General features: G+C 40.1%; 1 protein-coding gene across 4 annotated transcripts in view; it reads right to left on the bottom strand.

The window, feature by feature from the left end:
- ctnnd2b (catenin (cadherin-associated protein), delta 2b) overlaps window positions 1-23351 on the bottom strand; it is a 134583-nt gene that overhangs the window by 79387 nt on the left and 31845 nt on the right. For all 4 annotated transcript variants that reach the window (XM_030074864.1, XM_030074866.1, XM_030074865.1 and 1 more), the window contains exon 3: window positions 1765-1799. In XM_030074864.1, coding sequence (XP_029930724.1) covers window positions 1765-1799 — 35 coding nt within the window. The remainder of the gene's footprint in view (window positions 1-1764; window positions 1800-23351) is intronic.

The following is a 23351-nucleotide window of genomic DNA, read 5'->3' as shown; positions in this document are numbered from 1 at the left end:
CGTGCTTTTTTAAGCACCCAGCGCACTTCAAAGTATTCAAATTGAAATCAAATTATTCCAATTCAATCCAAAGTACTCAAATTTAATTCATGAGTAACTTAAAAAGCATTCATAATGCATTCCAATGATATTGTGTCCATTTTTCAAAATATTATTGGATGTTATCCTCATTAGTTGAAATTCGCTCTCTTAGCAACTGAAGAAGCGACCTCGGTCACAGCATGAGCAAGGGTGAAACTTGACAGATAAGCCAGCAATGAATCTTGTGGGATCTAGGTCTGTGGGGCGCCGCCTTGTAGTTAGATATCTGGCAATGTGTCTGTCAGTGCCAGAGAGTGGCTGACAGCATGCCCAGTGTCTTAAACTGGGAGAGGGCTGCCAAGCAGGATAAGACCTTACAAATGAGTCTTACAGCAACATTAATCTTCTATTGAGAGAGAGAGATAAAGAGAGAAAGAGAGAGAGGGAGAGAGAGATGGCAATAGCGGAGGCCTTAGTGAGTGGATTTAGGAGGCTGATTTTATTGACTTCCACTGACGCAATTGCAGACTGACGGTCTTGATGCTGATGGTGAAACATTTCCAGTGCTGCCTGCAGCATCAGGCGGGATTTACGCTCTCTCTCTCTCACACATCCCAACTCATTTTTAAACCTGTATGACCCAGATGTGATGGCTTTTCCGTGTTCAGAGAGTGATGACAAGATCATAAGGTCAGCTCAGAGAGAGGAAGGGTTTTCAATTATTTTTATTTATTTATTTTTCGGGACCGAGTAAATCTAGCCTTTCCAAGTGGCGGAGTTTCAGTGAAAAACAAACGGGGAAAGAAAACAGCAGACATCTCCACGCCTTGAGTACAACACATCTTGACCGTAAACCTTTGGCCTTCCATGTGTCAGTCAGCTCTTTGTTGCCAGAGGTCGCCCAGCGTGGCCTCTGATAATCAATCTACTCTCAACTTTTCACACGTCGTGGCCAGACTGACAGCAAGACAGAGAGAGGGAGGGACATGTATGTGCGGTTGGGGTATTTTGCATGAGGCCAACAGGAGACAGGCTTATTCAGCTGACTTTCAAATCATCTATATGTAGTTATTTTTTATATAGTTATTTATTTTTCTATTGTCTTGTAAGTTAAAAAATATATTGTATTTTTTTATATAATTTTCTATCAAGTTTTTGTAATTTTTTTTCTATTTCTTGGCAATTTTCTGGTCATTTTCTTTTAAGTTTTTTTTTAAATATATAAATATAAATATATATAAATATATCTATATATATCTATATATCTATATATAGATATATAGATATATAGATATAGATATATAGATATATATAATTTCATCCTAATTCTTGGGTCATTGACTTGCTAATTTACTCATCACCTTTCTGTCTTTATGTCTTCGAAAGAAATCAAGTGAAATTTCTCAGGATTCAAAGGGCTGAAACCTGAGCAAATTCACTTGATTTCTAATGAGCATATTAGCGTTTGTTGAATTTCTTTTTAATACTGTTGTCACTGTTACTGCACCATAGCACCACAGATCACCATAGAACAAAACTGCACCCCTGAGTTTGAGTTTAATTGAACATTTTAGCTGCAGCAGCCGCCAAAGTGCTGCTGCAGGATAGATATAGGCTGCTGTAAACGCACGACTTTTACATTGGCTACAAATATAATAAGTGCAGTCAGCAATGTGCAGTACTGAACTGCAAACAATGGAGCGCTCGACAATATTTATGAGACCATTTAATAGGAAATATTACCTTGGTTGTTCCAGCGAAATTTCTCATCTGCTGAACTGTAAAGAAAAAGAAGAGAAAAAGAACAGGGTTAGAAATATGAGCAGTAACTAAACTTCTTCCTTCCTTAATGAGTTTTGTTTCTTGCTGTTCTGGTGCCTCAGCAGACCCATTCTGTGCTATTACAACATTGACACCTCATGCCACATGCTTTTTCTCCCATCTGTCCTGTCAATCTCCACTCTTTACTATTTAATGAAGCAGAAATGCCACTGAAAGTAGTTTAAACAATAAACTTTTTATGTGTGGGAACTTGGTGAATCCAGTTCCAGTGATTGTCATGTTATGACTTCAGTGGAGGAATTACATGGTTCTCCATAGGTTGGAAAAATTAAGACAACCCCTGGAACTAAACAGCCCTTTTGAAACTAATTAGATAAAGTCAGAAGTACACTGTCACTGAGTGTAAAACATGGCTGTTTTTCTTGTTGGTTGTGAAAAGTCACACTGAGGATTCAAGGGTTTCACCTGACAAGAGCACTAAGCTTATCTTGTCAGAGGAGACAATTTCAAAAGAGTTTTTGTACAAAGGAGCTTGAGATAGAAATCTTATTCAAAGGGGTGCTGAGATGTTGCTTGGATAGAGAAAATGTCAATGTACATCGGGCCGGAAAAAGGAATCAATCAAAGAACAGCAAAAAAGAAAAAAAAAAAAAAACTATCGCTCTTCACTAAACAATACATTGTGTAAACACAAATTGGGTATTACAGTACATGATACACAGCTTGGAGAAGACAAAACCACATACACACACATGCAGCACGCATGCACACACACACACGCACGCACGCACGCACGCACGCACACACACACACACACACGGCTTGTTAATGAAGCAAAAGCAATTCAAAAGCAATTAAGGCAGTTCTACATTAATACATCAGACAGGGTCCAGTCACTCTGATACAATTTTATATGTAGTCCATGTTTATTTGTTTGATTATTTCTTTGTGTTGTAAGGCTCTGTGCAATAATGCCATGCATAAAACACTCACACAAACACTCACACACACACACACACACACACACACACACACACACACACACACACACACACACACACACACACTCATACATACACAGTAAGGGGCAAATGGTGGATGATTTGAGCTGTGAGCCACACAGCAGAGGAATCATAATATGTGGATCTATTGGAGCCAGCAGTCAGACAGGCAGACAAAAATATTGAACATTTGTTGGAGAAGACGTAAGCTGAGCAAACAGACCCTGACTAACAATTACCAACAATTCCTTTCAAAGTGCAGATGTCTATCACAAGATATGAAAAATATGCACTCTTTTCTTATTGCTGCTTCACACCCATACAGTTATACAGACAGCCACTGTTAAAGTTAAATCCATGTTTGTGTCATATTGGATTTAGGGCAAAACCATTCAGTAGTAATTACAAATACAATAAATATGTATATATTTTTTTTCATTCTGCAGGCTCCGTTATCTCACTCAAGACTGCCATGAATAAATCAAAGTTAGCAGTCCAGGATGATAAAAATGAAAATGATCAGTTATATTCACACTAATACAAGCAGCTCTACTTATGAAACACAACTGATATTTGCTGCCATTTGTAACCAAATTTGGATGTCGCCCTTTCATCAAGCTAGATGTGAATGTTCTTCCACTTGGACATGAACATGGCATAAGTGCCTTGCTCAAGTGCTTTTATACTGGCTTTGATAGTAAATGCTACACATCCACTTCCCCTGCCAACATTGCCTCACTTTGTCTGGGGATTCAAACTGGCACACTGCTAATCTCAAGGCTGCTTTTCCAACATCTAGGTTATCTCCGCCCCTTGCAAAAAACACAGATAGAGTAACATTAATATGAATTACGGCCCTGTTTGAAATATATTACATAACTTAACGCCCAGGCTGATAAAACGATATCACAAAATAGATCATGTAGAGTTGAGAGAAAAGAGAGTGGCACCGGGTTGTGTAGGGCTGCCTCTGAAATATTTAATGCCCCAAATCTTTGATATAAGGGACTCTATTAGACTGACAAAAAAACACAATGATTTATATGATGAATGGTATGCTTGCCTTAGAGGTAAAAAAGTACAGTTGCACAGTTGGTACTGCCATGGTTATGGGTTCAAAAAAAAAAAAGTATGCACTCTTGGCACTTTGGACACTTGGACACTTTGGATAAAAGCATCACCAAGCTCCTCTGACAAGCAAGGAGCTCTTGATTTGAGATTTCCTGGAAAGTGATGCGTCCACTTCTGAGGCCCGTCGAGTCAAATAGCCTCAAGTAGCTCAAGAGCTGTGTTTGAAAGCATTTCATATCCATATCTGCCTGTACTGGTGGATGATCTGCCACTTGTTAATAAGCCAGTGATACTCAGTTTGGTTATACATTATGCGCTCATGGTTGTCAGAAGTGGACTGCTTGAAAATAGACCAAGCGTGGGAAAATCTTGTGATGAAGTGCATTGTATGCAAACACACATTCCAACCTCCTGGGTCACACAAGTAACATCGACTCTCACAGAACGATGCCTAGCATGCCAGTAAAGTTACAGTGAACCTTAAAATTGCTGCCTCAATATGCTAACATCATGAACATTTTTTAAACTTTATTTATTTTTAAGTATATTGACTGATGCATGTCAGGTATCAAAATTCATTCTTATCAATACTGCTCCACATTATTGTGGATGTGTGGATCTCCCTTCTTGAGTTTTGGAGCAAAAGCCTCCGCTGCTAGAACCAGCTACAGTTTGACTAATGTTCACTCCCTGTGGACATGAAGCAGATGCTATTAAATCATTCCATTGATTACCTCAATTCTGTGTGTATGCTGCACGCGCGTGTATATGTGGTATGTGACGGATTGCGAGGGGAACCCGAACACTACTTGTTAATGGGACCCTCTGACAGCGAGGTAGGATGCTCATTCATCAGGCATTATTATACCAAACAATACACCCCCACATGCTCCCACATGCACACGCACACACACACACACACACACACACACACACACACACACACACACACACAGAAGGTACATGCAAATCAATGCACAAAGCAGGAAAGTGGAGAGAAGGGCAAAGAGAGAGAGAGTAGGTGTAGTGTGTTCAAGGATAGAGTGTGTTTTTATCTGCAGGATGAATTTGTATCACTCATCTCCTCTGCTCAAATTCAGACAGCCAGGCCTTATGATAGGTGGAGGGATTTTTTTTTCTTAAAACGTGGGACATGCTGGCCTTGGCTTATACTCTTTACATCCAGGATTTGTTGTATATAAACCTAAATTCAAGGTAAGCACTCATGAAGCAACCTTGTTGGCATCTAAAAGGAAAGAGGCCAAATAATGTTATTGTCAAATGGTAACACCAAGAAGACTGAGGCTGGAATTCAAGAGGCCACAGAGTCTCAGTGTTCTGCCTCTGCTCAGAAAAATATAGGAACATTTTCAAATTATTAATGAGATCTAATCAGGCCTGTGATTTTGATTACTCTTCACCTGGGGTTTTCAAAGTTTTTTCATGTTCCAGACCCCCGAAGTTGATTTTTATTAAACCACAGACACTATTTGAAGTGATTTTGCCCTACATTAACCCTGATATAAAAATAAATTTTGGTTTGCTAAAACTTTTAACTAAAATGTCATGCTTTAATACTGCCAAACAGATTCTAAGTGATGAAATTTAAACACAATTTTAAAATAATCACTTTTAACACTTTTTCATAATTCACAATTTTTGTAGGAATGATAGGATTCATTCATTGTCACTGAAAAAGATATTAAAATGGTGTGATTTTTGCTTGTATTGAACAAAAATGTTTTCTTACATCTGGAAAATATAATTTGCATGCCACAACATCTCTGTAGCATCCCTCCTGCAATTTGGATATTGTACTTGGCCATTTTGGGATTTTGATATTTGATTACTGTGATTGTTCAGCTCTAGGTAAGGGTTTCTAGTGAATTAAATTATAACTAAATCAAAGTGTTCCTCACTTTGCTGAGGACCCCCTGGAAATCATCCAAGGACCCCACTTTGAAAATGATGAGAAAAAGATGAGAACTGACTGAACCAAAGAAGACCAGTCTAACTGAGCAGGAATAGAATAGAATAGAATAGAATAGAATAGAATAGAATAGAATAGAATTCCATCTAATCTGAACAGACAGATTAGATTAGGCTATGACAGAATATATTAAAGTACAATGGCCTGAACTAGACTAGACTATAATGAAATAATCCATAATCCACTGAACACAGCTGAATTGGATTGTGAATCAGACTCATGATGTGATGACTGTCTGAACAAAGAGCCCAGATCTTTTGCCTTTTGTCTGACATTTGGCTCTACCATGATCCCTCACTAAGTGTAGAATTTCAGCCTTTTGCTATTTATCTGTTTATCTCTACCCTCCGCCGCCACCTCCATCCCTCCACTGCCTGCTCTCCTTCCTCTTTCCCTCCCCCATTTCTTCCTCCGCACTCCTCTCTGCCCACACAAGCAGTCTGCGTCCTCTGGGCCATCAAGTACGAGTGATCACACCTCAGTATCTGAAACACTTTGTTGACCCCTTGGTCGAGAAACCACGCAGAGCTACTTTTATCCCATTGATTCTCTATGGCGCATCAATAGGATCCTGCAGTGTAATTAGCAGGCCAAGGAGGGACTAATTGATGGCATGATCAACTTGCACACCAGCTGCAGGTTACGGCACAGCACTTCATCACTGCTAATGATTGCTGTGTGCGTGTGTGTGAGTGTGCGTGCATGGGTGTGTGAATATATCCTTTGTGTTTTATCGGTGTATACTGCTGTCAGTCATGGTCTTTTTCATATCAACTTTACTATAAGGCTCCACAGTGGACATTTTTAGCAAGTGAGCTCTCCAGCAGCGTAAGCTATGAAAATATTAGATAACATGTTTTTTCAGTGCTAGTGAGACCTGCAGCTATTACAGTTTCAAACAAGTGAGATGTTTTCACTTTGCTGGACAGCTGGTTGATCTTACCAGGTCCAGACAATATTGTTACTCTGCAAGAGGAACTAAAGCTCGCCCAGACCTGCTGGAATGGATTACTGCAGAAAATGCAGCCCCTAAAACTCCATTTTATTACCGTTGTTGACTTTTAGGAAACTCTCAAATAATAGTGACTGATGAAGACACTGTAATACTCAAGAAGAATAGCCTACTAAACCTGAAAATCTGGCCTCACCATCACTTTAAATATTGAGATAAGTCATTAAATACATTTTACGGAGTGAACTAGTTGGTGCTCAAAAGTTTGAGTAGGATCTACAGGTCTTTAAGTGTCATTTTGAAAAGAAATAATTCTCCTATTTTTGTTCATTTATAATATGTGCAAATTCTGAGAAAGTAAAGATGACACTTGTTCACTGTAAGGTATTATGGACTGCAACAACAATGCCGAATCATCTGACGAACCATCCACTATTTCTGCAAGATAGGAGGATCATGCTTACAAAACTAACAAGACAACATGTCTGCAAGCTTGTTAAAAAAAAAAAAAAAAAGCTTAACTGCAGGAATCTCTGGCCTGATTACCAACACGATAGTTAAAGAGTCACAACCGCTGAGCACTACAGAGAGCAGAAAGTGATATAAGTGATTCTTTGACTCTGTAATCTGCTTTTGCATTTGTTAATTTTGGCACACACTGAATATTCAAATGCTTAAGACCAAGCACTGAACACCCATGAAAAAATGGACTCCACATGATGATGACTCAAGGAAAATCCCTTTTCTTCCACTACCCCAGCACAGGGTGGGGGACAAATGGTAGAGCTGGTCCATCTCTACTAACAGAACATTACAACGTGTTAAAGGAAAGTAAATCCCAAAGAAAGCACTCAGATAAGTGGAAAAAATTTGGTAAGCAAATTTCCACCAGAAATGGATTCAGTTCATCGCTGATCCCTAATGTGTTAATCTAATCACGCACATCTGGCCTCTACCTGCTCACTTGATATAAATCTCTCTGGATGAGAGCAGCAGCTGAAAGCCTGAAAAATAAATATAGACAGACATACAGACAGAACAGGATGTCAAAAACTCCTGTATGGAGCGCAACAAAAGTCTAAAAACATGTCTAAAAAGCAAACAAAATGAAAGTAATGATATCTTGTAAGAAACGAAAAGTGGGTCCATTATATGGCACAGTGCTTATTACTCTCTAGCACTAGCCTGTTATTTTGTAATTGACTATGTGACACATTTTTACAACCAGTGCGTGTGTATATATATATATATATATATATATATATATGTAGAGAGAGAGAGAGAGAGAGAGAGAGAGAGAGATAGATAAGGGTACAGCATGAGCTATAATTCAAATTTAGTGAGTGGCAAGTTGGATCAAACCTGTCTACTGCAATACTTGAGACCGGCCATGACAATTTCACTTAAAAGCACCATTTGGTAAATTACCGTCATAATGCTGTTACTTTCAGTTGGATAAAAATACAGATGGGAGGTAATGCTCTGTAATTTCAAAGAATGATCTCCTGCTGTTGTACATTTTGACCTCATATTTCCAGCCGCTTGGACTCCCCACTTTAAAGAGTGCATTTGGCTTTTTGGTACCATTTCTGGAGAAAAATAGGTAATGTTGCAAATCGAAGCCCTCTTCTTTAACCAACACTTCCCACTGCCTATATTCTCCTTTGGGGAGAGACTTAGAAAGAGTGGCTGCATACAGAGATAGAAAAAATAATAGAAAAAAAAGACAGGGGGAGAAAGAGAGAAAAATAAAAGGCAAGAGAGAAGAAACATGATACACAAACAGAGAGGGCAAGTGAAAATGATCGAGAGGTAGAGACAAAAGGACAGAGAGAAAGGGAGAGTAGGAATATAATATAAAGAGACAGGGTAAAACAAGACAGAAAGAGAGAGGGAGAGATAGATGGGGAGAGAGAGATAAGGGGAAAGCAGGAACATGATACAGAGAGAGAAGAAGAAGGAGAAGAAGAAGTAGAAGAGAGATCTGCTAAATACAATAATGGGGCTTAAACGAGCCAACACCAGAGACGGCAATGAAAATCCGGTCATTTTATCCACCCAATGAACACATTCTGAACCCAGAACATATAATCCATCTATTTCCATGGCCTGCATATTATCTGTTATCTATGCTGACCACAATGGCCAGTCCTTGTGTATGAAGTGCTGTTAGATAACAAATCCACCCAAAAAAGAAAAAAACAAAGAAGGCAAGGCAAAGGCTTTTTAGATTTTTGAAACCAAACAAAACTACTACTATTCCACACCTTACTGCATTTAAAGTGTGGATACCCGGGTTCAGACAAAAATACAGAAATTGTGTTCAGTTCAGGTCAGATTTGGTCACGTTGGTGTTATTTTAATGAAACTCTACAGTGAAAAAAATAAAAATCATGGATCATGGACGAGTTTACATGCTGACCCTGAAGGAAACATGCAGGCTATTTCTGGCAGCAAATGGAACCTAGTGATGGAGGACAAGCAAAATCTTGGGCTTGGGTCGGGGTCAGACACAATAAAAAGAATGGCTGTCAGGTTTGGTTACTATGCTCTCGAGCTTGGGTCATGTTCAGACAAAAGTATGTGGCCCTATCCACACTCTACCTGCATTACTTATGCTCTTTCAGATTCAAAAGCAACAGAATTTAGACTGGGCTTCCCCCGGTGACTACATTGCACTGTTGAAATGCTCGGTGATGAGGCAAACATCTACATAACGTCTGAATGGTCATAAAAAATTGAAAAGCGTAACAAGCTGAAGGGCTCTCTTCTCACCCATCCCAGACTTACTTTCTTATTCTCAAAAGGCTCATTGATATTCATTCTCCACCCTTTTATGTCCATCTCTGTTCCCATCTCTGCAGCTCGACTTTGCTGTATGCATTATCATGGATCTCACCAGTCCGGCTTCTCGTTTCAGCCATCCACTCAGACAGCGATCTGATACTAACAATTCAATTGTAACACCAAATCAGGGAGATGGATAGGCTATTATGTTGCTGGGCATTCCAGATAAATGCCCATGATGTTAAGTCTAAAGTTTGGCTTAGCGTAGTATCTTTCATTGCATCTTTACCATGGCCTTGTAACTCACAGCTGTCGGTGGGATGGGCGGATTCAGTTGACAGACGCTTTTAATTTGAAATGGGCAGCCACAGACATGTGAAGGTTTTTGTGTGTACTGTTGTTTTTGATGTAGCAAACATTTTCCTTGGGCCCATTTTTGCTTTACCCTACCAAGTTTCACCTCATAGAGAGAAGTTATTTACTGCCTCTTAAATATATAGTCCCAGATTGAGCTTTGGTTCAGCCCCTCTGTTATGATTAATATGGTCTAGATTATGTCTTTCTATGCAGTTAACATCAAACAAGCAACCTTCTGAGCAACAATTGTAGCGGGTAGTATATTTTTCATGTTCATGTTCAAAGTAAGTGGATGCTTTTATCAAAATTACTTTATAGTACCATGAGCATATACATGTTTTTTTTTTTGCATGGGTGGCCTCAGCAGTCATCAGACCCCTAACTCTGGCAGTGCTGCAGCCAATCTGGAGTCATGCAGCTATAAAGGACCACACCTTGAATGTTTGCTGATTCTTATTGCATTCTGCAGGCAACATCGTGCTTGCCATGTATTGTCACCCTTGCTTCAAGGCCAATGGCTACATTTACACAGCATTATCTTATAATTATTTGCTATACTAAGTGTTGCATTTATGAGTTTCCTTGTGTATATGCCATATTTCGTTTACAGTAACCCAGATAAGCACAAATCCCATTTATGAGACACCATAATATTGCTGGGAAATGCAATGACATCAACACCTTCTACCTCTTACTGTTGCAGCCTGTGTCTGTTCCTGAACTAATATTCAGAAATCTTAATCATGTGCAACAGGACACGCATAAAGAGGGTATGATCCCAAATATGACCTTAACTAGGATACAAGCTAGCATCCTGAATCATGTGTATGCATACGCACCCAACAATGTGAAATAGTGAGAAGCTTCTTTGCAACAGAAGGCAGCGTGTCAATGTCAAGACTTTTCCCTTCAATGGGAATGATATGAGGAGCGTGCCTGTCAGACTCTGCAGGGAGGCTGCCACAAAATGCAACTCGAAACAGGCAGTATAGCAAGTTGAAATGACTTCAAAGAAAGCCATTATTCAATGGGAACAGGCACACTCGATGACTGCAGTGTAGCTTAGCTATAAGATACATACACAGTGAGTCATACACAAAATATCACCTAGCTGCAACTGGAGTGGTGTAAAATAAAACAAAACAAAACACAAAATAAACCTTTGTCCATCCAACAAATATCTAGCTGCAAATATGTAGACATCCTCCATCATGTATCGATCCCTGCATTGGGTCATTAGCTACTGCTGCAGCTCATTCTTTCTCAAATGCTGTCGAGATGAACTGAATAGGCATACAGTACTGCAGACTGTCAGACTAACCCTTACACTGCCTGACAACTGGAAAGAGCAAAATTCTAAGAAAGCATAACATAAAACGCACGACTGTAAGCACCTGTTTAGTAAAGAAAGCCAATGGTTCTTATTGGGACTTCAGTAACAGCTAAATTTGTAAAGTGTCTCCAGATGGGAGTGCTGCTTTGAGACCAATTTGGAGTCAAAGTTAATTTCATATACAACGTGTAACATTACTAACAGGTCATTACTCCTGTTTGGAAGCTTGATACGGGCCCAGTGAGACTTACAAGACAGCTATAACCTGAAACTCATTTTCGACCCTGGGAAAATACAGATAAAGACACATAACCAAATCACAGAGGGAGGTATATGCTGAGTCGAGGGATAGGACGATTATTGAGATGGGATGCCAGCATGAATTTCCTCCTGGCATAAAAACCAGTCAAACAGCCAATCAGCCAACCAAGGGGAAAAAAATCAGGCACATCCCTAGATGGCTATTGTGGACCTTTAATTACAGTCTTCGCAAGGAGATGGAGAACCCCAGTGTACTCTGTAACTATGTGCTTTATCTTGCCAGGTCAGCTGAGTTTTACCTAATTATATGCATTATACTGGAACAATAGGAGGCTGTAGCTGCTTTGTGCAAGGACTATCTAGTTTGGCTGTATCTCATCTCTCTCGAGAATAGATTCAACAGGTTTAAAATGCAAGCAGGCTCAGGAGACCGCAAGAACACTGAATGGCTCTGTTGTAACTAATTCATTAAAGGGTGGCATGGTGACTAGTGACACTGTCTTTCAAAGTTCAAAGTTCAAAATCCAAGGTACGCTAGTAATATCTGTAATGTCAGTGAAGGTAAAGTATAGACAATGAACACAAATCCCCTGACCATGACCTTTGACACTTACAAGACAGAGAGGGAGCACAACATGAAAATTTCCCTACAGGAACCAATAAAGTGTGATGTTGGCTCTTTAGATATAACCACAATGCGAGCCCAGGTACCTCTCAATAGACCTTTTTCACAGCAGTCATTTTGACATGAAACAGCAGGTAAACACAGATGTTACTAATGACATTAATTAAGGTTCGATTCCATTTAAGTTTATCAGGGCCTTTCTGATGACCCAGAATGTACATGACAAGGGCCCTGGCAACAGACCTTAAATTGAAGTAGAACAGACTTTCCCATGCAAATAAACATGGCGGGATGGCTGCTGTGGTGGCTTTTCTTCTCCGTCGTTTCCATTACAAAGAACTATGGCCATTGTACAGAGCTAACTTCTGTACAAACCAACTTGTGATGAGTTGCTGACTGTCTGAAGTGAGAGTTTTGCAGCAATGACCAAACAAGCAGGGCAGTCTGGAGCATGGAGAGGTGTCTTGTGCTGCTGGAGGGACACTGGACTAAATGGTGGTAAACTGTTTACGTTGATTACTGCTTTTAGTAAGCAGCACAAACCATCAGCTCTCAAGTCATTTTAATCTGTACCAGCCAATTGGCCACAGCAAACAGTTCCATGACCGTCCTACTCCATTCATGTTCTGTGGTCCTCTTTAGTCTCTGTCTGGCCAAATGGAATGAAACCTTCATTCATGTGATTAGTAACACCTGCTCTGTCTGGTTGGCATGCTAACACTTGAGTGAACAGTATGTTACATTATCACAGGTGACAACAACTATCCAAATCCTGTCTGCCCCATCGATGGGTTTGTTACTGCTGCTTGGCAAAGTTTTGTTTAAACCCAAAGAACATTTTTTTGTGTGTCTAGTGGAGAGCCCAAGGTCTGCACAGACACAAAAAATGTGCTGAATTACAGGGTAATGTGTATAAAATAATGCACCCTTCATCTAAATATTTTCTATCTGATGTAATGCTGCAGGCATAAAACAATGGTGCCTTGAGTTTGAATACTGCACTCAATGGGTGTGATGTTTAGGTGGTTAAAATGCTCTTAAAATATTAATTTACCTTAACACTGGCTTTCCACAATTATGTTGAAATGTTTGTTACTGATTACGTTTAGTGTAAAAGGTAGGAAGAAGATCCAAATATGTGTGCCTGCAAATGCACTGTGCCAGCACGGTGGCAGCAGGCTGCAATCAACAAACAGGCTAGCACTGACTGGATGCGAGACTGTGTCCGGCTGGGACTGATAATATTTTTAGTGAAAATTCAGTTCCTTTTTAATAAAAAGCTCAGCATGAGCTGGAAAACTTCAGCTAGGACAGTGAAGGTGAATGAAGGCAGGGTGGGGTGGAGGGTGTGCATCATCAGCCTAGTCTAAGCACAGTGTACAGGAATTCTGGCAAAAACCAGAGCCTCATTTTCCTGCCCCTCTGCCATCTAGAGAGAACCATGAGACCCTTTGAAGCGAGTGATTAAAGCACAGCAGGATGAGGCAGAGCTCGCCACCACAGCTACTCCCTGTGTATGGTCCAAACAAATGGAGAGAGAGCGTAAGAAAGAGAGAGAAAGAGAGAGAGAGAGAGAGAGGGAGGGAGAAGCAGAAGTCTCCTGTGACCCACTAAATTGGTCAGATTGACTTCCTAGTCTGCCAACGTGGGAGACAGCCATTTTGACTCGGGGCCACAAGTTAAATGAGAACTGAGGAGGAAGACATGTTGGTTCTCCACATGGGACTGGCCATCTTTCCAGCACCGCTCTGAGAGCTGGTCAGAGACGAATAACACCCCTTGCAGTATCTGTATATGTATCTCTTCTGGCAGATTGATAATCTACGAGTCAGATCTCTCCAACCCCACCATTCACTCAGTATTTTTCAGATGGGGAGAAATTATTCTCGACAAACGTGATGTCAGAAGTGATTGGCTGTGATGTCTCTGTTCTCTCATTCAGAGCTGTACAGGCATTTCAGCGCTCCTATGAGCAGAATAAAAACAAGTGTAGGCCTTTAGCATGACTACAAAGAGTCTCAGAAAGCAGCGCTTCTGGACTTCACAGAGTGGCATGATCACTCATCTTTTCAGCTGAGCACCATACAAACAAAAGCTGATGTGTACTGACTTCAGTATAGGGCAATGCTCTCCCCATCTCCTCCATCATCCCAGTTATCAAGGGCCAAAATATTGAGCCTGTCAGGAGCTATAAATAAGTGGGACTGTCAATAGACAAAACCTCCCTTTGGGATAGCTGTTTAGAGGCCATTTATTACAAACAAACAAAAAAGGAGGCAGCAGTGCTTTTCTTTCTGCAGAAATTGAGTTTTTTCTCTGTAATGGGCTGGACTATTTCAGCTCTGTGTTACAAATCATTCACATAATGCATCCTGACAGACTCTCTCATCAGCTGGTTTTGGAATCAAAACAGGGTACTTTAAGGGAAGATGAAAAATGTTTTTCAAGCTACTGCAACAAAGCACATGAGTTTACTTGCAACAGTTCTGTAAGACTCAAAGGACATTTGTGTCCCTGTGTCGGCTGTGGAGCTGGTCCCCAGACAAGCTCTCCAAGAAAACTGAAACGTGATGCAGAGTTAGTGCCAGGACATTGTGTTTAGTTCAACCGTTGGGGCATTAGTGCCAGTGTGCTGTGTTTTCTTTGTCCACACTGAGCCAAAGCTGTGGCCATCTCCTCCACTTGGCTGGTACACTGATGTAATGTCAAATCAATTAACTGTCTTTGGGCTTGGCCTATAGCACCATACATACACACATTTCAAAGGACATGCACACGCATATGTATCTCCACACTCTCACACATGTACACACACACACATACACACACACAGACACACACACACACACACACACACACAAAAATCACTTCCTCTATTAGACGCTGTGTGCCAGGTCCCTTTATCAGCATTGATCGGTTCAGCCAAGCCATTTTACTGGATGGCAGGTCTCCAGAGCTAAATTTAGGACAACATCAGTTTGACGCCAAAATGGCTGACTATCGACCGGTTCCCCATCCTCAGTCCCACTGTGCTCCTGTAAGTGACTGCACAGGTGTGGTTGGCTGTGAAGCCGCCATGACCCCATTAAAGAAATCAGTTAAGTTGATTAAGTTTTGTGAAAACAATCAATCTCATACAACATTATATGATTACCTCCACCATTCTCACAGTCCAGATGAGCTGCAGGAGGTCAATGTATGAATAAGGCGGCGCTATGCCTGTTTGAACTGGCTGGAACCAGTTCTTCAAGGACTATAGCAGTGATTCTGCATATTTAGCGCAATATCTATAAATTGTATCTACTTTGTTTCTGCTTAACTTTTCCCAAGGCAAACAGTCAAATTTTAGAACTCCAATATAAACTTTCCTGCCTTTCATCTATCCATTGGTTTCCATTCATTCCTCTGTGATATGAAAATGAACTTTCAGAGACTTCAAACTTTCTTCACAGCAGTATTCCATCACTATAATAAATCATCCATGTTAGGTTTCCTAAAAGCAGCAGCACTGTTGTGTTTTGATGACTTCAAACTGGGTGGTCAAATGATTGTTCTCTCAGAAAATAGTCCCTGAAGAAATGTTTGCTTGCTTAACAGCAGATTATATGGTGGTGGCACCACCACACCAAACTGTGCATGCACAGACAACAGACAGAGCAGTCGCAGTGTGGTTAGGTTTAAGGCCGGATTATGGTTCTGCGGACACTCGACACAACGCGCACGCAGTTGCCACGCAGGGCGTGTGTGTTCAACATACCTCTGCGAAACAGGCTAAGCAATTTTCCGCCAAAACGGTATGGGCCGGGTTTTTTTTTTGTTTTTCGGCAGACCTACATAGGCTACACCTGTGATGTATGGTCACTCCTCTACCTGTTGTGGTGCCGGCAGCGCTATTTTTAAAAGGAGCAGCAGTAGATCCACATCCAGCATGATCCAAACTTTCCAAACAATTTGAAATTAACTGACGAGTCAAGATGTGATCACAACAGCAGTTCTTTTAAAAATGACGCTGCCGGCACAACAACTGGACGTGACGCCGGAGGGGCGAAATGCTGTAGTTCGGCGGACCAATCATAGCTCTTGTTGTCAGTGGGGGGCCTGCGTTGGGGGCTACGTGGGGTCCGCGTCGTTACAATTTCTCGGAGGTGCGCAGCGAGGCTCTGCGGCTGTCGCACAACCCCCGCAAGCTTCGCACAACCACCGTATGCTCCGCTTACGCAGAAGCATAATTCAGCCTTTAGACACCAAAACTACTTGGTTAAGGTTAGGAAATTGTCATGGTTTGGGTGAAAATACTTTGACATCATGGTGACAATAATAAACACACATTTCTGGATAGAACAGGAAACAAACATGAACAATGGTCTCCTGTGTTTGTCCTGTGTTTTGTTGACCCATCCGTCTCTCTTTTCCTTCCAAAGACAATGTCAGTCTTTGCCTGACATGTCTTCCTCCTCCATGTCTTCCACTTCAGTGTTGTCAATAACCGTGTTTCCTAACCCTAACCCTTCCTGTTACTTGGAGGGGGTGGATTTCTCAGCGTATCGATAAAAGAAAATGCGACTTTTTGCTGTGGAAACAGGTTTTGCGAATAAACGATGACTGGACCAGATACCACGTCACACTGGTCTCCTTCCATTTATTTCTGACAACACTCTTAACATTAACATTCTTCTATGTCTTCTCTTATTTAGGATGGTTCGTTACGAAGTTAGCGCTGCCAAAATAGTAACCAGACTTCTCCCAAGAGCCGACAAGTTCAGCAGGAATCTGTCCATGATCAGCTGTTGAGTGTCAGCTGAGTGTTTGTTGTAGTTCAGTGGACACAGATGCTATCTTATGACGTCATCTCACAGTGCACTCTTCTCCCAATAATCGCAAAACAAAACTAATGGAAACAGGCATAAATTTGCATTTTCTTTTGCTCATTTGGACAAAATTCGCTCAAAAATTTCCATATATTTGGATGGAAACCTGAATAATATTGTTGAAAAGGGAACTTGAGTGTCCAACACAGCTAAGGATCCTAAATGACTTTCCATTGGTATTGTTTCTGTGGTGCCAGCACATAAACTGAACCCATTCTGTGCCACCACCACATAATGCGTTGTTAAAACATCTTGGTCATTTCCCTTTTTCTATGAGCAAATTATCAGTTCTGTGGTTTATGAATGGCAACAACTCTGTTAGCTGTAGAAGCAGTACACTATAAGGTGGGTGTTTCAACCAAAAATTCAAGGGATGCATGATGCATGATTTGCAAAATGTTTTTTGCAATATGGTTGGGTAAACTGATCCTTTCATCCAGTGTTGTGTTGTAAACACAACAGTGGAAAAGTGACCTTTATCATAACAAATGACTGAGTGCATGTTAAAGCTACATTAGGCAACTTTGCACATAAGTCACTCCAAATGGTAGAAAGAGTGAACTGCACACAGCACATACCAGTTTACCAGTTAAGATGGGCTGTGATGTTTTAGACACAGTGGACCAGGAGAAACAAAAGATCTTGCATTAGTGAGCTCAGCCTTCGTTTTATTTTAGTGCTAAGTTTTCATTCATCACTTCCTGTGAGCAGACTGTACATACCTGACAGCAAAAATTATTTCATTGTCAAAGCAAAACAGCGTGGGTATTAATTATGGAGGATGAGACTTTCTTCACTGATGTAGCAAACATTGTAATAAGACAGTGTATATTTGCATGGAAATCTTACTTAATGCAACTTTCAACAGAGGATAAGAGGAAGAACTAGTTGAACATAAATACCATGTGTGACTTGAGCTGATGAAATCATGAAAAGGTGGTGTGTGCAATCAGGTGTGCAATCACCACACTAAGTTTTCAGCTTTCAGTTCTTTTAGTTTTCATTACATTTTCAACTTGTCCTCCACAATCAATTTGAAAGGCTGGTTGGCTGGGTGGGCGTGGTCTATGCAACTGTCTCCATTTGTGCCTTCATGCATTAATGCATGTATTCTTCAAATAATAGCTTGGAAACAACTAATTATTTTGACAAATCTTTAACTTTGTCACATTTTGATGATGAGATTTGACTTTGCAAGATGGCACTGCTTGGCATTAAATGGGTCTGCTATAGCAAATAACTGAAAATGCTGGATGTGTCCTGTCTTGTTTGAGCTTACGTTATAAAATTCTGTAAATATCTACATCTTGTCATGAGAAGCATTTTTCTGATATAGACCTCTGAGCTTATCTTAATTATCGTATTTTAATTTGAAGACTTGTATTGCACATGATAATGTGAATTTGGCTGTCACTGGCTCAAAGGATGTTTACTATCTGCGAAAGACAACTTGCTTACTGTATGCTTAGGTATTTAAATAAAAACAAGGTCATAAATTAACTGGTGCTCAGGCGGAAAATACCCTTGAAAATTTATTAAAAGCCTGTAGAATAACAACTGATTGTTACTCTCTGATAATTAGGACCTTTTTTCACGTATCACTTTTTTCATTTCATGAAATAAAATTTCATTTCATTGAGTTATCAGACAGTCACACATGAGTGTGACTACAGTCTACTGTGAGCTACCATGGGTGATTCATTGCTGCCTACGATAACTTCCTATGCAGCCTGAAATAAGAGAAAAAAATTGACATCATGCAGCCAACAGTGGATGAAAATGCTGATTCTGGACAAACCACTGTGTCCACAAAAAATAAATAACCAATATGGTATAAAACTCAACAATAGATGGTGTACTGGTTGAGGACAGAGGAAGACAGCACCATATGTTTCTGTAAAACCAAGTGGTTGTTACAAATCTAAGTGGTAGAAATCATTTGCAAATATGCAATGTGTAAATTTATTATAGTATAGCCATGTGGAGATCATAAAAACAATCTCCACAAGTACCAAAATGACCCTAAAATCAGATCAGTTCATATTTAACCTTGAATTAACTCAACATTCTTCTTTTGCAGCATTTGTTTACACCTCTTCCAGTTTACCCAGATACTGTGGTTAAGCTTGTGTGCTTCAGCCAGAATAGGCTTCTTTGTCAGCCAGTCAGCATGAATGTGTACTTGTGTGTTTGTGTGCATGCATATTTGTGTGTCTGTGCAAAATCTTACTTTGTGTGTGTGTGTGTGTGTGTGTGTGTGTGTGTGTGGACTAAGAAGGTTTTCATCGGAGCTTAACTGTGACAGTCCTGTCTCCATTCCTTTGGCAGATCAATAATATACTCACAGATGACTGTACCAACACTGGGAGCCAGTTAGCCTGCACACACACACACACACACACACACACACACAGACACAGACACAGACACAGACACACACATACACACAAACATGAGTGCGACAGACACAGCCTGTCTGCGACAGTAGAGGATATTAGGCTTATTAAGAGTGTCTGGGTCTCCAAGTGACTCATGCTAACTCAGTGTGTGTTTGTGCGTGTTTGCAGGGTGGGGGGTTAAAAGGGCTTAACATGGGCATGCATGTTCCTTCCCTCCTTACTGCTGTTGCTAGACCCTCACTCTATCTCTCTTTCTCCTCCTGTCTCCTCACTTTCCATCCTTATTAATGTCCCATTTCCTTCCTTCTTCTCTTGTCAGCCCTCCTTTGTCCTCTCCTCTCTCGCTTCCTCTCATCCTCCCCCCATGGGTTCCTACACGTCTTATTTCAAAATGCCAGACATTTTCAGACCTTAATTTCGTGACGGAATTGAAAGAGACTGGTTGTGTTCAATATGATACGCTGACAGTGGGTGGGTAATGTGAATGTCAACAAGGCCATAGCACTGTAGCTAAAAATGATTCCTCACTGAAACTGATCAAGGATAGAAAGATATCCTACTGGGCAAGAAGTGCTGTTATTATTCAGAAAGTTTACCTAAGGAAAATAAACTTACTTGTGTAACAATCTACTTACACAAGTTATAGTGAAAATGTACCCCATTTGCACTCTATAAAAGTTACTGAGATACTTACTGAGTCACTGAGAAAAAGAGATGTTGCATTTTTCCAGTGCGTAGCCTCAAACTCACAAAGTACCCCAAAGTGGATAACTTCTGGGCAAATTTGGGTATCAGGACACTTTGGGGTACTTTCGGGTAATTGTTTCAGCACTGTTGGGGGTTTTGGGGTTCATTTAGATAACTGTTTGAGCACTTTTGTATACTTTTAGGTAACTGAGCACTTTGGGTATATTATGGTAACTGCTGAAGCACTTTGGGGTTCTTTGGAGTGTTTTTAGGTGATTACTGGGACCAAATGAGAGGACAGTCTTCAACACGAATGCATGTTATTTGAGTAAAAATAAAGTGTGATTTTAACAATCATGCCATTACTCAGTTGATTCAATCCTCATAACTCAGCAATATTACTAAAATGATGTTTTTTTGCCTTTCACTCTCCAACTACTGAACAAGGCTTGCAAACTAGAATGAAAGTAATGTTTTGCTTTTTTTCCTTCTTTTTTGTGTAATGTTAACAAACTGCTATCATGAGGACTTACAGTAATGTTGCTAAAGTTAGTCAACTAAACATCATCTGCACATGCTTTACCAGGGTTGATGCAGATGCAATTTATTTTTAAGCTGGCTTCTGACATGGTGCTCATGTGTTCCCTGTAACAGATGCAAAACTCCAATACTTGAGCAAAGCATAGTCTACTTAAAGCACATTCTGCAACAGAAATCACACAGATTCAACCGCCTCATCAAAAATATCAAACATAATTTAAAGGAAAGTCCAAATGGTTTACATATCACCCGCCTGTCAGAAATGATGCCCATAATCAGTGTAAAAAGTGCTGTATGTACTCCGACCTTAATGAATTCAGTATGAGGTAAAACTAAAATGACTGACTCGTGAAATACTCAAGAAGTACACAAAAAGCCATGCAATTACTTTGACAAGAGTCAAGTTGGTTCATTGTTTTCACCGTTACAGATGGTATCACAATATGTGAAACTGCAGAAGGCGCACAGCTACACACAGGGTGGTGTCATATGTTTGTCTGGGAAAAAATGGCAATACATTCCTGTACATTTTTGTGGAATACCCAAGACCCAAGCCATCTCCTCTCTTGTGTTCTACCTTTTGCCTTGCCATCCTGTCTGGCTCACCTCCCTCTCTTTGACTCTGTCCCTTCACCTGATCAATGAGCAGTCCTGTATGCATCACAGTGTATGCTGACCTTCTCCCTTTCTTCCACCTCCTCCAACACTCACTCCTTGTCCTCTCTCCACATTCACTTCACAAGATCAATATGCACAGTGCTTGTATGGATCACGCCAAATGATGATGTTTAAAATGTAACTTGCAACCTCCTTCCTATTTCCTCTTCCTCCCTTCCTTCCTTCGCCTGCCCGTGCCACTGGAACAGATCAATAGAAGGAAGATGTCCACTGGTTCCACTCCCATCCTCCATACCCCTGAGCAAGGCACTAAACTCCCAGTTGTCCCAGTGAAGTGAACCAGTGGCCAACAGCAGTGCAAATTTGAAGTTGGAAAAAAAGTAAGGAAAGGAGTGGCCATTGAACTTCCTCTAGATCAATAAATCAATAAAAAAAATTAGCCTCGTCATTTTCATTATCGATAGCAACAGCAGCATCATCATCCTCATGGTAGTTCCATCATTCTTAATAAAAAGGTCTGAAATAGAGACACACAGATATGAATTCAGATACCCGAAAGACGGTGTATAAAGGACACATAAGGCTATACTGTAAGTGTTGTGGGCGAATGATAATAACATTGAGAGTGAGTCATTTACAACAACAAACAAAAATACAGCCAGTTAAAATGTAACAGATCACAGTTTGTTCCTCAATACAGAGTGCACTCCTGTGATGTCGCACCAATACTTAACAATATCGATGTATTTGTTCTTCTACCGAGCGCTTTCAAAGCATTTTCAACTATTGACAGTAGCTGCTGGTTCACCCAAGCTGCACTCAACATTCATGGACATTGGCTTAGAGGTAGCGGCCTTTAACTAAAAGCCTGTCTGCATTTCATGCAGGCATAAAGATGCCTTAGCCATTCAGAGCACTGGCTTTTTGAGAGCAGCGTGTAACGTGATTCCAGATGATGCAGTTCATAGACATTATGGAAAGAGGACTAAAAATGTCTAGGGGAAAAAAAGAAAAACTGTAACAAATATAAAACATATTGGAGCTCTTCAACAGGCAGCAAAAAGTTCATCTTAAAGTGCATGCATTACTGTAAAATGCTTAGAGATAGACTGATTATTCAGTCAGTCGATAAATCGGGCCAATATCTGGTATTTTGAGATAATCGATATTGGCCAATATGTGCGCTCATGAGACCAATAAACAGAAAATGTCTCTAGACACATCTGCAGGCAGCCTTGTAAACGTGGCTGCTGTGGAACAATGCTAGTGCTCCCCCTGATCTGCTGATAAAAGCTGCTAAGTGCATTAAAAACAAACTTTTGATTACCTATGGATGTGTATTTAGTTTATACATTTTTTTTTTATTTAAAATAAGTCACTGCAGACAGAGTGCAGATCCACTTGAGCAAACAGAGAAAAAGCAGACAATAAGTTTAGTGTTAAATGAACGTTTATTTAGGTTCAGTAATTTTGTGTCTTATTCGTTATTATATCAAATTATTGTATTGTGTCTGATTTTGTCAAAAAAAAAAAAAAAAAAAAAAAAAAAAAAACCTGATATTGGCATTATGTATCAGCCATTAAAAAATCCACTGATACAGATATAAATATTTAAATACAGAGTCACTCATCATGGAACATAACATGCTTGGTTTGCTCTGAACAGTTTTCTGTGCAACTTTTGCCTGTCACAACTAAGGAAACATGGGAAATGACATTCTAATGGTGTTAGCATGACAGGACCCACGCATGTCTCCGGTAATGACGGGGTGTAACAACACAGTGTGTTGAGAAATATAAAAGAAACACACAATGCCTTTTGTATGTGTGAAAAAAAGGAAACTACTGTCAGAGCTCACTAATGATTAGCCGTTTTCTCATGGCTGAATGAGTGTATTTTGAAGAATTTACTTTAAAAATAATAATAATTTAACAAAAAAAAAAAAAAAAAAAAAAAAAAAAAAAACTGACACCTACTCAAAATGATGGATAGTTCAAATTTAAAATAAATTACCTTTTTCTTAAAAAAAAAAAAAAAAAAAAACTAATAGAAGAAAAA

The sequence above is a fragment of the Myripristis murdjan genome, chromosome 17 (assembly GCF_902150065.1).
Source record: "Myripristis murdjan chromosome 17, fMyrMur1.1, whole genome shotgun sequence".
NCBI lineage: Eukaryota > Metazoa > Chordata > Actinopteri > Holocentriformes > Holocentridae > Myripristis > Myripristis murdjan.
Note: the sequence above shows the minus strand (reverse complement) of the source record. Positions and strands in the feature narration are given on the sequence as shown.